General features: G+C 35.0%; 1 protein-coding gene across 2 annotated transcripts in view; it reads right to left on the bottom strand.

Moving 5' to 3' along the window:
• EPB41L4A (erythrocyte membrane protein band 4.1 like 4A) overlaps positions 1–18,375 on the bottom strand; it is a 635,814-nt gene that overhangs the window by 149,736 nt on the left and 467,703 nt on the right. For both annotated transcript variants that reach the window (XM_053701541.1, XM_053701542.1), the window contains exon 10: positions 285–376. In XM_053701541.1, the coding sequence (XP_053557516.1) occupies positions 285–376 (92 nt within the window). The remainder of the gene's footprint in view (positions 1–284; positions 377–18,375) is intronic.

Raw genomic sequence — 18,375 nt, forward strand, 5'->3', positions numbered from 1 at the left:
GGCAAATTCATTTAACCTTTAATTTCATCAGCCTCTACTTTCTAAGTAAGTGGCATTTACAGTGTGTTTAAGGGTTTCAAATACATCTTTGGTTCAAAGCAGCAAATGCAGTCAGAGCAACAAAGTAAGTTTATGCTCTAAATGTTCAGATTGAAATGTTGTTCAAACGCTGCAGAATCTGTTTAATAAGAATCTCAGTGATCAACTCATATGCACATCACATTCCACTTTTCAGATATCTTGAGCATATCTTAGCAATGTGTGGGGGTGTTTTTTCTACCCACCTGAAGAATGTGTGATGTTCCACACAACATTTCCAGAGATGTTTACAAGCTACTTTGTTCTGGGTTTCAAAAAAGAATGAGGTTTCAGTGCACTATAAGAAAGACACAAAAGAAAGAAAGTCAATGACTTTTTACAACTTCAGTGAAATCCACCATTTATTCAGCTTTTCTATAGAATCTCAGCTGACTTGATTGGCATTTCTTTAGCAAAAAATAAAAATAGAAACAGTAGTTGCCAACTCAAACACACAATAGTTCTGCCTGGCAGCAGCCCAAGTAAAATGCTGACAATGCACCAGGTGTGTGCTGAAGTAATAGCAAAAATGTGCGGTTTTTATCCCTAAACAGCCAGCGGCTCTTGTGACTTCACTTCCTATTACCCTAACTGGCACAACTGCATGTAACTGTGCACTAAACAATGAAGCGGTGTGTGCGTTGTATCTTTATTTACAGAACACAAAGACCAAAAGACATCAATTTAATTGCATTGTGAATCCTAGATAGTTATACTGATGTAAAATAATAATGTAAGTGCTTTTTAATTTCATATAGAAACGTATAGATTTGAAATCTATCAATTTTACTTATAAAGGAAAATACAATGCTTTTGAAGCTATAGACATTTACAAAACACAACTTTATTTTCACAGATTTTGTGGAACTGATATTTTGTTGACTTCCGCAGAAGAAAACTTCATGAACGTTATTTTAAGCTGCTCTATTGCTCTTTACCAATATCTGTTTCTTTGAACAAGGAGAGGGCAAAAGCCAATTAATGATGTCAGCAAAGCCTTTCAACAAGAAGTGAAGTATAAAAGGCGATAATGAAAGTTTTACGAGGAACCATGTCAGTTAATACGTAAGTAACTGCAATTATTATGGTGTTGAAAAGTACAGAACTCTCTCAAAGTATTTAATAAGGATATGTGTTTTTCTAAAACAAAACAGCTCAGGAGATTAAACATATGTGTAATATTCTAGTGAAAATAAAATGTGTAGAAACATCCTTCAGATATGATCCTAACCAAGTTACAGACAAACTAATCAACAATCACAAAACACTTATCACAAGATTAAAGGGACATGAAACTCATTTTTTTTTTCTTTCATGATTCAGAAAGAACATGCTATTTTAAGCAACTTTCCAATTTACTTCCATTATCTAAATTTGCTTCATTCTCTTGATATCATTTGTTGAAAAGCATATATAAATAGGCCCAGTAGCTGCTGATTGGTGGCTGCACATAGATGCCTTGTGTGATCGGCTCACCCATTTGCATTGCTATTTCTTCAACAAAGGATACCTAAAGAATCGAGCACATGAGATAATTGAAGTAAATTGGAAAGTTGTTTAAAATTGTATTCTCTATCTGAATCATGACATTTATGTTGTGCTTTAATAGAATAACATATCAGCCAAGTCTTAATGTTTTTTTTAAAAATAAATTAACATCCTTAATCCAATTACGGACATAAATGTAGCAGGGTTAGCCTTGATAAATCAGCAGGGTGTATTGCAAATTCTGAAAATTAGAAATTACTACATTTCAGAGGTAAATTACATAAAAAGGGTGCAAAATAAAGAATGAAAATATAGTGCAGTTATTTCTAAAGATTTTTCATAAAATAAAATATCAAGGTGTTTACTCTCCATTTAATCTGTGATGCTGCAACATTTGCAATAAAAGATTCTAAACTACATGTGAGCAAAAGTGACTGAATAAAATACAAATCTCATTTGGACACTGTACTCACTGTACTGTGAAGTAAAAGCTGATTACATTTAAAGTGGCACTAATACAGCAGGTGTGTATTTTCTCTTTATGCTCATTGGTTAATAGGTATTTCCTCCTAATGCTCATGTTAAAAGGCACCATATTGGCATTTTAATTATGTTGGTGTGACATTAAAGGGACAGTGTAGTCAAAAGTAAACTTCTGTGATTCAGATAGGGCATGCAATTTTTTTTTTCAATTTCTTTTTATTATTTTAGAAAGAAACAAAAATACAGTATTTGATCATAATTATACATTAATTTTGATGTGGAACCATACCACATTACTGAAACAAAATACTTTTCATCCCAAGTAAAAAAGACATAAAGAAAAAAAAAAAAAAGAGGACAGAGAAACAAATCCTCTTGTATGTCTCCTTTAACTTAGGACTTGTTAGTCTAGGCAATCATATTAAAAACTCTTTTTGCTTTAATTACATAGTTATATTCTTGTCATATCATTTTCCAAGGCATTTTCTTTTCTTAACATTAGACCTTAACCAAATAATGTATTAAATTACATACATTACTTTCAAGAGAATTACATTAACAAATCCCCAGATTATCTTAATAGTGTAAGACTGTTTAGGAGCTATAATATCATTTTTGATCTTTATTTATGCTAATTCACTAAATTCATCGAGGGAGGACGGGGGGAGAGAAAAAAAATAAAAAAAATAAATAAGAAGAGCACCCCACCACGCTTTTCACCATACCCCTAATGAAACTATTTCTGAATTTCTAAAGGGATAAATGAGATGATCGATTTCATTCGGGGGGGGGGGGGGGGTTAATGAAAGGAGACCATTTTTTGAAAAAAGTACATATATCTCGATCATTATTAAGATCTACGTTATATTGTTCTAGTATATACTGTTTTTAAAAATAATTCCTAACTTCCAGAAAATTAGAGACAACTGGCTCTTTCCATTTCCTGAGAATCAGGTATCTAACCGCCAAAATTATTAAACAGTTTCTTATATTGGCCCTCGGTGTCCCCTCCCAAAGAAAAACTATATGTATAATGTGAATGTTACTCATGGGCAGCTTGAGTCTCTTGAGTGCCCAATATATTATTTTTTGCCATAGTTGATACATTTTCGGGCATTCCCAGATCATGTGAATCAAATTGGCCCTTGGGTAAGAACATTTAGGACAGGAATTAAGGTTGAATTTCCCCATTTCCTGCCCTTCTCTGGGGTATAATAGGTTCTATATATTAATTTCATATGTGCTTCTATCCAGGTTGATGATATTGTAGTTTACATTACCAGCCCAAGAGACCTTTGGACCATACTTGCAGTTACTGTTTCAGAAGGAATTAGATTACCCCACTGTTGGGAAATTTCTCTAACATTAAAATCACGTTCTTGTGAAATAAGCATCTGGTACCCAGTGGAGACAGACAAAATACCATTTCCAGCCAAAGTAAGCCAATCCTCTATCCTGCCCCAGTCCCATCTCCAGCCACGCTCCATCACTATCTTTGATATGTAATGTCTGACTTGTAAATATGCAAACAAATCTTTATTTGAAAGATCAAATTCGTGACTCAAAGCATTAAACGTTTTCACTGTTTGATTTTCTGTTTCTTTTAGATGGGAGATCCTGTTAAACCCTGAACTTTTCCATTTCTGGAACACCTCTGACTGGGTCCCATGTTAAAATTCTGGATAACTTGATATTTAGAAATATTGGGTTGGATTGATAACATTACAATAATCTTTCACCAGGCTAAAATAGGCATATACACAGATTATTATTTTTTTATATTTTTAGGTACTATACCGGATTCACAGTGTATCAAAGCTACCGGCATGCAATTTTAAACAACTTTTCAATTTACTTTTTATCATCACATTTGCTTTGTTCTCTTAGTATTCTTTGTTGAAAGCTAAACCTAGGTGGGCTCATATGTTACTTTCTAAGCCCTTGAAGGCCGCCTCTTATCTCAGTGCATGTTGAAAGTTTTCACAGCTAGACGGTGCTAGTTCACATGTGCCGTATATATAACATTGTGCTCACTCCCCTGGAGTTATTTATGAGCCAGATTTGAATGGCTAAAATCATGCAAGTCTGTAAAAAGAACTGAAACAACCCCCTTGTTTCAGTTCTTTTTACAGACTTGCATGATTTTAGCCATTCACTTTGCAGAGGCTTAGATACAAGGTAACCTCATAGGTAAAAAGTATATTAATATAACCGTGTTGGTTATTCAAAACTAGGGAATGGGTAATAAAGGGATTATCTATTTGAAAAAAAATAATAATAACAGTTCTGGAGTAGACTGTCCCTTTAACATTCTGATAATAACAATAGAAAGTGGAATAATTTGCATTAAAGTCTCCAAATAATGTGAGAAACTGTTATATAATATTTTATTGCTTAGATATTAAAATCGTCACATATATATGGCTGTTTTTCATAAATCATACAATTATTTTATGTTCTATTTTCTATTGCATAACAAATATGTGTTCAATGACACCACTAAGATGTTGCTCCTGCATATTGTTTAGGGACTAGATGATGCGCATATTTCCCTCAGAAATCCCTACACAATCTGCTACATTTTTAATTATCTTGAAAAAGTTTATATTCTGCTCCACTTCTCTTATTCATTGCAAGAATTTTGTTTGGGATAACAATCCGTAGACTACTATAAAATTATACATTGTTGTCTATGGTATCTGGTGTTATTGTAGACAAATGGGAGGCGAGCAAAGATAAAATTGCTCTAAAAAGCCAAAGCATTATATATTTGCACGATTACTTGTAAATATGTTTGTGATTAACCCAAGCAAATTGGGTTAAAGACCTAGGTAAAGTCAGCTCTGGAGTGGCAATACACTGAACTAAACAAGACTGGTGATTGGTGGCTACTCACGTATGCCATGTGATTGCTTGAGAACAATAGTGCAGTGCTTTTGTAGGGGTCAAGCACATAAATCTTACAGCTGTGCTATAATAAAAGGCTCTAATGCATTTGAGCATGTTATTATTGTCTTTGTATGTCCCTTTAAGGGACATGAAACCCAACATTTTCTTTCATATATCAGAAAGAGTGTACAATTTTAAACTTTCTAATTTGATTCTATTATAATCTTTTCTTTATTCTCTTGCTATCTTTTGTTAAGAACAATCAGATATGTAGGCTCAGGAGTATGCACATGTCTGGGGCATTCACTATATGGCTGCAGTTTTGCAAAAATGTTATCCATTTGCATGAGCACTAGATGGCAGCACTATTTCCTGCCATGTAGTGCACCAGACACTTACCTAGGTATCTCTTCAACAAAGAATACCATAGGAACAAAGCAAACTTTATAATAGAAGTAAATGGGAAACATTTTTGCTTTGTTTCAATCACAAAATAACATTTTGGGGTCATATCCCTTTAAGGTTGTTTGTTAATTAAATTGATATAAAACAATCTGTTTCATTGTAATACAAAAACACTAAGCAATGGTTTATACTTAGAAACCATCACAATACATATTTATCATTTTAAAAGATTTTACCTTTTAGTCCTTTTTTTACTTAATTTACACAGGGTCCATTACTTCCTGTCACAGCCCCACAAAGGGGCTGGGATCTCTACAGGAAGTTATATATATTGTGGTGTCATACATTTTCTAGAGTAACTTGATATGGCTTACTGTTTAGTGAATGCTAGGGAAACCGGAAGTCAAGTTCTTGCCCATGCTCAGAAAAGGCAGAATGCAGCTTAAGGTCTCAGCATGTCAGCTCCCTTATGTAACTACACTGAGAAAGTGCTCATTTTGCAAGAAATCAAGTAAGTTCCTTGCTGTCTTTTAGCACAATCTGTTTTTTTTATGTTTACTTTGATTTAACATATATTATTTTTACTAAAGGAGCACTGCAGATCTGCCTTCTGTAGCATAAATGCTACAGTCACAATTTCACAGTTTGTCATCCACCGTGGCCATTTAACAGTAACACACATTCACTCTTACATGCTGTTTGGGCTTGTACATTGAAATTAAACCTTTGTGTTTATTGAAATTCGCTTTTGTGCCAAAATCTCCTAATAAATTCCTTGAGCATTTTTTCTGAAGGCGTGTCAACTTTTATAATGACATACTAGGTATAAGGAACTAAAAACAGTATTGTGTTGTAACAAATTGTCTAAACTTGTTTTCTACTCACACAAAAGCGCAGGACATTCTTTAAAATATTTAGGGCCAGGTTACAAGATATATATATATATACACAAACGTTTGCGTCTGAGCTGAGGTATATTGCGGTGGTTTGCGCTCATCAGGTTTTTACCGTTCGTATTACAAGTTGAAAGTAAATGCGATCACGTGAGCGCAATCATAATTTACGCTAGAATGATTACCGCGACTTCAGAGCTCTGGTTAACTGTTTCGCAACATATAAAAGTGTCACAAAACACATCAAAAATAAATTACAAAGTACAGTGAGTTACACTAATAATAACACTATCTAATAAAAAATATAAAAAAAAAATATTGCACACAAAAGTTCTAAAGTCTCAAACAAATGAGATCTCAGGTGGACTTTATCATTGAGATACACACAATATACTTGTCTAAATATGTATATGTATGTATATATAAGCTTCCAAGAAAAAAATGCATTCACTGGTTTTGAAACAAACAGTATTTTACTTGCGTGACGTTTCGGGGTATTCACTATTTCCTCAGACCAGATTCGGTCTGAGGAAGGGGTGAATACCCTGAAATGTCACGTGAGAAAAATACTGTTTGTTTCAAAACCAGTGAGTGCAATTTTTTCTTGGAAGCTTATCATTACTAGCTGCATCCTGGTGTTCAAAGACTGGTTAGGCGAGAGTGCTCCTTGCTTGTAGATTTATATATGTATTTACAGACATATATACACATATATAAACACATGAACATATATATGTCTTTATATGTGTACATATTTAAGTGCATTGGAGCCCTTTGCTGTTAAGTAGATAAAAACATGTAAAAGCATATTTAAGCAATATTCATATTTAATAAAGGTTTTAACTATGTATTTATTGTAAATATTTCACATTCCAATGTTCTGCACATAGCGGACTATGTTATATGTATTTCAAAATAGATATTCCTATATATATCTGTATACAGGTAGCCCTCAGTTTACGCCGGGGTTAGGTTCCAGAAGGAATGGTTGTAAATCGAAACCGTTGTAAATTGAAACCCATTTTATAATGTAAGTCAATGGGAAGTGAGGGAGTTAGGTTCCAGGCCCCTCTCAAAATTGTCATAAGTAACACCTAATACATTATTTTTAAAGCTTTGAAATGAAGACTTTAAATGCTAAACAGCATTATAAACCTAATAAAATAATCACACAACACAGAATATATAATTAAACTAAGTTAAATGAACAAAAACATTTGCTAAACACCATTATAAACCTAATAAAATAATCACACAACACAGACTCACTTGCATTTTTCTGCAAACAGTTCTTTCTATGCATTCCAATCTGGACTGATTTATAGACAGGAAGATCTTGTTCCTTTGAAATCTGCTCGATAGCTCAGGTCTGGTTAAACTGATTAATTTCAGCTTGCTTGGCTTTGCTACAACACAAGCAGACAGCTCCACCTACTGGCTATTTTAATAAATGCACTGCTTCTTAATGCTTTTCAATAGCAGTCACATGACTGGGAAAAAAGGTTGTTATTCTGAAACGGTGTAAATTTTACCGTTGTAAACCTGTATATCTATACCTATATATAATCATGTATATATAATAGGTATAGATATATATCATACAATAAAACCATCATATATGTGTAGAAATAATTATTTAAGAATAAATAGAACATATTCTGCTATATGAAGAACATTGGAATGTGAAATATTCATATTATCATGTCAGGTTAGCGCACATGTGAATATGCGATCGTGTTTGTGCGAGAGGGTAGTGTGAGCTTTTTTTTCTAGTTTTTTTTTCTCCTTTGACTTCTATGGGGGAATACGTGAACGCACACGATACCTAACTTAAGATTTTTGATAATACGAGCGCAACCCGACGAGCGTAAAAATCTTACTTCTAGCACAATTAACATTAATTTGCGCTCCACTCAAAATCTGGCCCATAATTGGAAATAATATAAATGGCATTCTAGTATTTCTACAGTATGACACACACACATACAAACGCACACCGATGTCTTACAAGAAAGATGATGAGTGAGCAGTAAAATGAATTATATATTTATATATGAATCAATGTTTGTTGACCTTAGAGTAAATAAAAAGCTGCTTCTTTTAATACTTGTGTGAACAATGCATCTCAAGAACACACAGAAAGGTTTCTAAAGCCTGTTAAAGGGACACTGAACCCAAATTTTTTCTTTAGTAATTCAGATAGAGCATGCAATTTTAAGCAGCTTTCTAATTTACTCCTATTATAAATTTTTGTTCGTTCTCTTGCTATCTTTATTTGAAAAAGAAGGCATCTAAACTATTTTTTTGGTTCCGACCCTGGACAGCACTTGTTTATTAGTGGGTGAATTTATCCACCAATCAGCAAGAACAACCCAGGTTGTTCATCAAAAATGGGCTGGCATCTAAACTTACATTCTTGCTTTTCAAATAAAGATACTAAGAGAATGAAGAAAATGTGATAATAGGAGTAAATTAGAAGCTTGCTTAAAATTGCATGCTCTATCTGAATCACATGAGCAAAAATTCAGTGTCCTTTAAAGTAAAATATTGCTTAAGTTAAATATTAATTTAAAAAAATGTATATAAGGTTTAAAAGGTATATGTATATGACAAGGTATTTGAATGGAAAGGGCTATATTTTATGCATATGTCTAAATATGTGCATGGATGTATTTATATATACTGTATATATATATATATATATATATATATATATATATATACACACACATACATACAGTGAGGGAAAAAATATTTGATCCCCTGCTGATTTTGTATGTTTGCCCACTGACAAAGAAATGATTAGTCTATCATTTTAAAGGTAGATTTATTTGAACAGTGAGAGACAGAATAACAACAAAAAATCCAGAAAAACGCATTTCAAAAAAGTTATAAATTGATTTGCATTTTAATGAATTAATGACATTTTGAAAACATAATTTATGTTTACCAGATAAATTCCTTTCCTTCCGGAGAGAGTCCACGGCTTCATTCCTTACTGTTGGGAAATACAACACCTGGCCAACAGGAGAAGGCAAAGACACCCCAGTCAAAGGCTTAAATTATCGCTCCCACTTCCTCATTACCCCAGTTATTCTGCAGAGGGAACAATGAAAAGTAGGAGAAATATCAGAGTATAAATGGTGCCAGAAGAATAAGATAAATAATAGGGGGCCGCCCTTAGACAAGAAAAAACAGGTGGGGGCTGTGGACTCTTCCTATACGGAAGGAAAGGAATTTATCAGGTAAGCATAAATTATTTTTTCCTTCCTAAGATAGGGAGGGTCCACGGCTTCATTCCTTACTGTTGGGAAAACTATACCCAAGCTCCAGAGGACACTGAATAAATAACGGGAGGGAACAAAAAGGAAGAGACTGTCCCTATTCTGAGGGCACCACAGCCTGCAAAACTTTTCTCCCAAAAGCTGCTTCAGCCGAAGCAAAAACATCAAACTTGTAAAAATTAGAAAAAGTATGTAAGGAGGACCAGGTAGCCGCCTTACAAATCTGATCCATAGAGGCCTCGTTCTTAAAGTCCCAAGAGGAAGCCACTGCTCTAGTGGAATGAGTCGTTATCCTCTCAGGAGGATGATGTCCCGCTGTCTCGCAAGCTAAGCGGATGACACTCCTTAACCAAAAAGATAGGGAAGTCGAAGTAGCCTTCTGCCCCTTACGCTTTCCCGAATAGGCAACAAACAAAGAGGAAGATTGTCTAAACTCCTAAGTAGCCTGAAGATAGAACTTCAAGTCGCGAACCACATCCAAATTGTGAAGTAAACGTTCCTTCGATGAAGAAGGATTAGGACACAAGGAAGGAACCACAATCTCTTGATCCATGCAGGACACCATGAGACCAATCACCTCCATACACTGAGTCACAGAGGGACTCAAGGGGGTCCAGGGGGCAAGACATGCCGAAGTTAGCTTGCAACGTCTCTGGTCTGTTAGAAATATCCTCATGGATATGGAGTCTATCATAGTACCCAGGAATTCAACCCTGGTACTTGGGATAAGAGAACTCTTTTCCAAGTTTATCGTCCATCCATTTGATGTATTCTTCCATAAGACAAAAAGATGGTGCTTGCACCAGAATATCATCAAGTATGGGGCTACTGTAATACTCCAAGTTCTGACAATGGCTAGAAGAGCCCCCAGAACCTTCGTAAAGATTATTGGAGCAGTAGCTAGGCCAAACGGAAGGGCAATAAACTGGAAGTGCTGGTCCAGAAATGCAAATCTCAGGAGCTGAAAGTGTTCCCTGTGGATTGGAGCATGAAGGACAGCGTCCTTCAGATCTATAGTGATCATAAACTGGCCTTCCTGAACTAAAGGAAGGATGGACCTTATTGTCTCCATCTTGACGGAAAAGACACTGAGAAATTTGTTTAAATTGGGCGGAAAGTTTCCTCCTTCTTTGGGACCATGAAAAGGTTTGAATAAAACCCCAAACCTCTTTCTTCGATAGGCACCGGGACAACAACTACTAAGGAGGATAGGTCCTGAATGCACCCTAGAAAGGCATCCCTCTTTTCTGGTCTGGTAGACAGGTTTAAGAGTAGGAATCTGCCCCTGAGCGGATGAGATTTGAAGCCTATCTTGTATCCCTGAGTACGACCTCCAGGATCCACGGATCCTGTACGTCCCTGATCTAAGCGTCTGAAAAAAAAGACAGTCTGCCCCTGCGCAATCCGATCCCGGATCAGGGGCCGCCCCTTCATGTTGATTTGTTTTCGGCGGCCTTCTTATTCTGCTTGGACTTATTCCAGGATTGAACCGCTTTCAAGTACTCTTGGGTTGCTCGGGCTTGGAGGAGGATTATTGTTGTTGGGATTTGTCGGAACGAAAATTAGAAGATTGTCGTCCCTTAGACTTGTTTTTCTTATCTTTCAGAAATAATGGAGTCCAGGCCTGGACCAAGTAAAATATTTCCCTTGAAGGGAAGAGAAAGGAGTCTGGACTTAGAAGTCATATCTGTAGACCAAGACTTCAATCAGAGTGCCCGGCGGGCTAGGACCATAAAACCAGAGGCCTTTGCATTTAGGCGAATAATTTGCATGTTCGAAACAGATAAAAGAATTAGCAATTCTAAGAGCTTTAATTCTGTCTTGAATATCTTCGAGGGGAGTGAGTTCTAACAAAGAGTCGCACCAGTAGGTAGCTGCTCCGGCAACCGCGGCAACTGCAGCCTCCCGTTAAAACACAAAATCCCGTATGTTGAAACATCTTTCTCAGAAATGTTTCCATTTTCTTATCCATCGGCTCTCTGAATGAAGAACTATCCTCAAGAGGTATAGTAGTACATTTGGCAAGCATAGAGATTGCACCATCCACCTTAGGAATGGAGCCCCACAAATCCAGCTGAGAGTCCGGGACCGGGAACAACTTTTTAAAAGTAGATGAGGGGCAAAAGGAAGATCCTGTTCTTTCCCATTCGTTGTTAATAATGTTCACAATTTTAACCGGCACAGGAAAAGTCATAAACTCTGCTTAAAGGGACATGAAACCCAATTTTTTCTTTCATGATTTAGAAAGAGCATACAATTATAAACAACTTTCTAATTTACTTCTATTATCTATTTTGCTTCATTCTCTTGATATTCTTTGCTGAAAAGCATATCTAGATATGCTTAGTAGCTGCTGATTGGTAGCTGCAGATAGATGCCTCCTGTGATTGGTTCACTGTGTGCATTGCTATTTGTTCATTAAAGTATATCTAAAGAATAAAGCAAATTAGCTAATAGAAGTAAGTTGGAATGTTGTTTAAAATTATATTCTCTACCTTAATCATGCAAGAAAATGTTTGGGTATAGTGTCCCTTTAATTTAGGTATCATAGGTTCTTCATGCAGTGCTCAATTTTAAATCTAAAGGACGGTTCCTTCGCAGCAGGAGGTTTAGACGCTAAGGACTCCGACCCAGAAAGTTCACCCTCTGAAGCTACAGAGGTTAACTCATCATCCAATAACTGGGACATAATAGCTAAATCCGATAAATATTTAGATGACTCCAGGTCAGGAGAGCTATGTTTAACCTTTCTCTTGCGTTTGTTAGAGCGAGGTAATGCACTGAGGGCCGCAGACACCGCCGTTAGTAACTGCGTGGCAAAGTCCGCAGGAAGAAGGCACCCCTCTGGATGGAGGATTAGATGTGCTACGAGGAACTGCATGTGGAGTGGATAATGTAGCAAGGGTAGTAATCTTACGGGACGCTGAGTCCTGAGAGGTAGACGGCTCAGAGGAACTAATAACTGCCTTAGCGGGCTTGTCTCTCTTCTTAGACTTTAGAACGGTGTTAAGACATGTGGAACATAATTGAGTGGGTGCAGAAGTTTAGTACAGAAGAAGTACCTTCTAACATGTCAGAGTCCTACATAGCTCAGGTTATACCCACAGAAGAACACAAATAAAAACTTTTTATTTTATTTTATATATACTTCCAATGGCTGGGGCACTCACCATCTCCTAGACCCAGACAGTTAACAGAGGAAACGCTCTCCTCAGGTTGAAGTCTCAGTCGGAATGGAGGAAATGAACATAGATCACATGCGATGAAAAGTACAGCAAGTTAGTAGGAGCTGTGCGACACTTTCAAAAATGAACGTGAAACCTGTTTTTTCCAGCCAAAAAACACACAGTCTATGAGCCCAGAAAATAAAATCACACAAAGCAGCATGTAAATAATTAATACACTGATTAAATAACCCCAACTGTTCAATAAACCCCCATCAGAGGATATTAACCCTGGATCCTATCAAGGTATAAAGGAGCCACACTGTGACACTGTTATAGTGTTTTATGTGTAAAAAATGTAAACAATTTTACCTCCAGGATCCATGCTGTGGAACAGAACACAGCCTCTAAAGTGTGACAGTCTTATAGCAGCGCTCCTGACATGGACCTGAGTGAGAGAAAGCAGGCAGTGAAACTCGTCAACACTGATTGCTTAGGAGCTGTTAGCAGTAGTCTGGATGGTTTCGCAGAAAAATTTTCCCTACATCTCCAGACTCTAACTTTCATCAATAATCTCACTAAGAGGTTGACATGACTACTTAAAACTCCAGTCCTATCTCGAAGGGCAGATACCCTTTTTCAGGACTCTTCAAATCTTATGACACTTCTCTGCCACCTACTATGAAGAAAGGCAAAGAATATGTTATAATGTTTTTTACTGTGTATTTATTGTAAATATTTTATATTCCAATGTTCTTCACATACTAGAAAATGTTCTTTGTATTTTTAAATATATATTCCTATATACACTGTATATATAGTATATATATATATATATATATATATATATAATACTTTATTTATAAAGCACCAACATATTCCGCAGCGCTGTCCATGGGTACAATTAATTTAAATAAAACAATGATATAAAACTTGTAAGAGACAAGACAAAAATTTACAAACACATACACGAGGATTTAAGAGCCCTATTCCCGTGGGAATTTACAATATATACATATATATATACAGGTGTATATATATATATATATATATATATATATATACATATATATCTGTCTATATTCATATATATAGGTATACATACAGTCTTATGCAAAAGTTTAGGCACCCCTGACAATTTCCATGATTTTCATTTATAAATAATTGGGGGTTTGGATCAGCAATTTCATTTTGATCTATCAAATAATTGAAGGACACAGTAATATTTCAGTAGTGAAATGAGGTTTATTGGATTAACAGAAAATGTGCAATATGTATCCAAACGAAATTAGACAGGTGCAGAATTATATAACATTATCTTAGCGGCTCAGGAACTGCTGATTGGTGGCAGCACACATATGCCTCATGTTATTTACTCATCCAATACATTCAGCTAGCTCCCAGTAGTGCATTACTGTTTGTTTTACAAAGGATACCAAGAGAATGAAGCATATTCAATAATAGAAGTACATTAGTTAAAACTGTATTCTCTGTATGAATCATGAAAGAAAAAATGTGGGTTTCGTGTCTCTTTAAGATTGTAATATTAAATGCTTAACATAGTAAAACAACTTTGCATTATAATTTCATTATTTATTTTGCCCTGTTTCCTGTAAAATTAAAATGTGCCACATATCTGTCACTATTTTGTATTTTTTTTTAAACCTTATCATTTCTGCGATGTCAGACAAAATAAATTGTGTTAACACAATAATAGCGGCAAGCCCTGTCATCTCGAGATTCAAGTTCTGATTGGTTCCTTCAAATAAGAAAAGTGATAGGTTGACTATTGAAAACCGATTATGACAAACAAGGTGTTAATCTGTTCTTAAAAAAGTCAGAATCTGGTGATATATTAATGTATTGAAAGACTGCAGACAAATGTCCCTTTAAGCAAAGGCGGTATGCAAACGTGAACATTTTTTTAGAAGTATTAAAATGTTATTAATGAAAAAATATTTTTAAAATGATTTTACAATTTACTTTATAATACTGATTATTATCCACATTGTGGAGTTGCCTATGGGTACCTTTACTGCTAGGCAGCATAGCATGTTTTAATTATATAAATAATTATATAAATAAGCCTTTCCCTATTTTATTTATTTTCCAGTGGATGTCAATGGGGCGTTGTATTATTTAGTGACTGAGTAGATGTTGTCAGGGTAACACCACTAACTTTAACTGCTGTTCTGCTGTTAGTAACAGAAATTGTCAACACAGCAAATGTACTATAATTATGTATCTAAGTTGTTATACATTGGGTAACTGTGACTCATTATTAATAAAAGTAGATTATTATTTTTTTTGAAGAGTGGCTACATTTAGCTTGTTAAGATTTAAGAGTTGTGGACACTGAACCTCTATAATTATGTTAACAATATAATACAGTAATCTGCTACCTGTAATTACAATAGCATAGTAACTATATCTCACAGAAAAATATTATTTATGCTTACCTGATAAATTAATTTATTTTATGGTGGTGAGAGTCCATGATCTATTACTCGTAGGAATTTTAATCCTGGCCACTAGGAGGAGGCAAAGAAATAAAAAAATACCCCTTTCACTCTGTGGAACAGTGATAGTGGTGATCACAGAGGCTGATGATAATTCCAGAAATCCAACCAAAGGGCAGCTCTTCAAAGGAATTAATACCTTAGCATGTAAGCCTAAGAGTCCAGCTGTTTGTAGATCATCTTCTTAAGAGCTGACTACAACAGTGCAACTCTTGGCAGGGCCCTCTATTCATTTGATCCATATAATTGTTTTGTTGAACTCCGCCTTTGTTTATAGCGCTGTGGAGTCTGTTGGCTCTCTACAAATAACCGATAATAATACATTTTGGATAACAAAGGAAGAGAAAAAAAGAAGGTGGTCAATGACGTATTATCTCAAGAGTGAGACCCCTCGAAACACATACAATGGATCCAGAAGGAGATATGCTCACAAATTTCAAGCACTTATTACAAAGTGCAATATAAAGCTGTCTGGAAAATTAGGAGCTTCCCAGCTAGCTCACATCCGATATCAGCAATGTCCTGGATACCCACAGCGTAGGTATAAACACCATACAGGAATCCAATAAATAATTCAATATACTTCATATCAAGAAAGTATAAATTAAGTGATTTATTAAAAATGCACAGAGCACATATAAGAGAAAGCTGAACGCGTTTCGCAAGGTACTCTTGCTTCTTCAAGCAGCATAAATAGACATCGCCAATACACACACACACATATATATATATATATATATATATATATATATACATAACAAGTACAATTACAAGATTCCAATTGAACACAGATTTACCATCATTAATCCCTAAAAATATCCCACCTGTTAACAATCGTCATGACCCACCAAGAGCCTACACACGATATCTAGATTGTACACTTAACACAGTGAAATAGTTATTTGAATCCATCAATAATAGAAAACCGTAAATGTAGGCATACAATGTTTTCTGATCGCAAGTATACCCATGACGTCACAGGTCTCGCAACATTTTCGAGAACCAGGATCAACAAGCGGTTACCATAATAGTCTCAAGGTGTACGTATCCATGACAACCGGACAAACATATTGCAGCGTACTAACGATCTGATATTATCCGTATATCCGGACTTAATCAAATAGATACTAGGTAGATTGCACAAATACATGATTAGGTTTTTACATTCATATAGATACATTTACAATACTCATAAAGGAGATACAATTTTAACATGTAACATATAAGTACAGAGCATGATGATAATAAAATGATATTATGTACAACAAAGTAATTTAAAAGATGAAAAAAATACTCCATAATAAAAATGAACAAAATGTAAAATGTGTATACAAAATATATATAAATATACACAATTCATACATAAAAAATAAAATAAATGCAAACAGAAAAATAAAAGAAAACATATACAATGAATTCAGTTGAAAGCTGCTAAGTCAATGTTATCATTAAGACCCTCCGGTGATAAAGATTTAAATTTCCAAATCCAAAAGGTTTCCCTCTGCCTTAGCCTAGTGAACCTATTATACTGATTAATGGAGGGGTCAACTCTATCGGTCTGAATTTATAAATACCCTTTTTACCCTGGTGTTTACATACACTATGGAGAGAGACACTATGTTTAGGGATTTGTTTTTAATATTTCTCAAATGTTCACCCCGTAAGTTTCTAAGGGGTCTGCAAGTGCGGCCACAATACCCGGCCTGAGCTTACCTAGATAAACCTTTCAGCAAAGGATAACAAGAGAAGGAAGCAAATTAAATAATAGAAGTAAATTAAAAAGTTAATTAAAATTGTATTCGTTTTCTGAATCATGAAATATTTTTGGGGGGTTTTATGTCCCTTTAAGTAGTCTAAAAGCAAATGATACGGAGAATGTGAATACAAATTATTTAGAAAAATAATTTCCAGTTATACACTGTGAAGGATCACAGAGGTGAAATATTAATAGTTTCCATAACAATTATGTCCAGCTGGGCCTCTGGGCAAAGCAAATCGGCTAATCTCTCATTTCCTATTCATTTATGCATAAGATTTGAGGCTAGTATTCCATTACTTAGAAAATGTATTCAACAAAATATACATGTTTGGTATCACTCACCATTTTTGTAATTTAAATAATAAGGTCAAATAGGCTTAAATTATATTACATATTGAGTGCAACAGGCTAAATATTTGAAAAAGAAAATGAACAAAAATCTACATAAAACTTTGAAAGAAAAATAAAGCTAAACATTAATTGGAAAAAAAATCAACTGCAATATTGGCTTTTCAGGAAATAACTTGATATATCCCTAGAGTATTTTTAGTACAGGATTATGTTATTTCAAATTTTAACAATAGATTTCTTGTGACTATGGAACGGTCTTTTAATTCTTTATTGTATGTTTAATGGAGAAACTATAAACTGCACACAAATATCTATACTATAATTGCGTTTGTAATATCCGTTGGCAGTTGCGCACGCATCCTCAATGGAATGTTGGCAGCGCGAGGCAGCCAACAGAATGTTGGCTGCGCGTGCAGGCAAAATAATTCACCTGGATGCGAAGCTGCACGGTGGATTCTTTCACCACCCTGCCATTTTCAGGAAATCCACTGGGATGCAGCGAAGGCAAACGGAGCATTACAAAAAAAAAAAAACGCTCGCAATAAGTATTAAAAAAAACCCTGCACGCAATAAGTATGAAAAAAACACCTAACCATCCACAATAAGTATTAAAAAAAAAGAACCACACGTAATAAGTATGGAAAAAACACCTAACCGCCCGCAATAAGTATTTAAAAAAAAAAAATAAGCGCCCGCAATAAGTATTTTAAAAAAAAAACCTAAGCACCCACAATAAGTATTTAAAAAAACAAAAACAAACAACCGCCCGTACAAAGTATTAAGAAAAAAATGCAACTACCTAATAAAATTATTAACCCCTAAATCCGCAAACCCCAACATCGCAAACAACCTAATACATCTATTAACCCCTAATCCGCCAACACCCAACGCATTAAACCTAATTTACCTATTAACTCCTACACCGCCAACCCCCACAACGCAAAAACTAATTTAATGAGGTTGCCTCCTAACCTAACACCTCTAAATTAACCCCTTAATTACAATAAAAATAAATTACTACATTACAATAAAAATAAAAAAATGATATTACATTAATCTAAT

This window comes from Bombina bombina, chromosome 2 (assembly GCF_027579735.1).
Source record: "Bombina bombina isolate aBomBom1 chromosome 2, aBomBom1.pri, whole genome shotgun sequence".
In the NCBI taxonomy this organism is placed as follows: domain Eukaryota; kingdom Metazoa; phylum Chordata; class Amphibia; order Anura; family Bombinatoridae; genus Bombina; species Bombina bombina.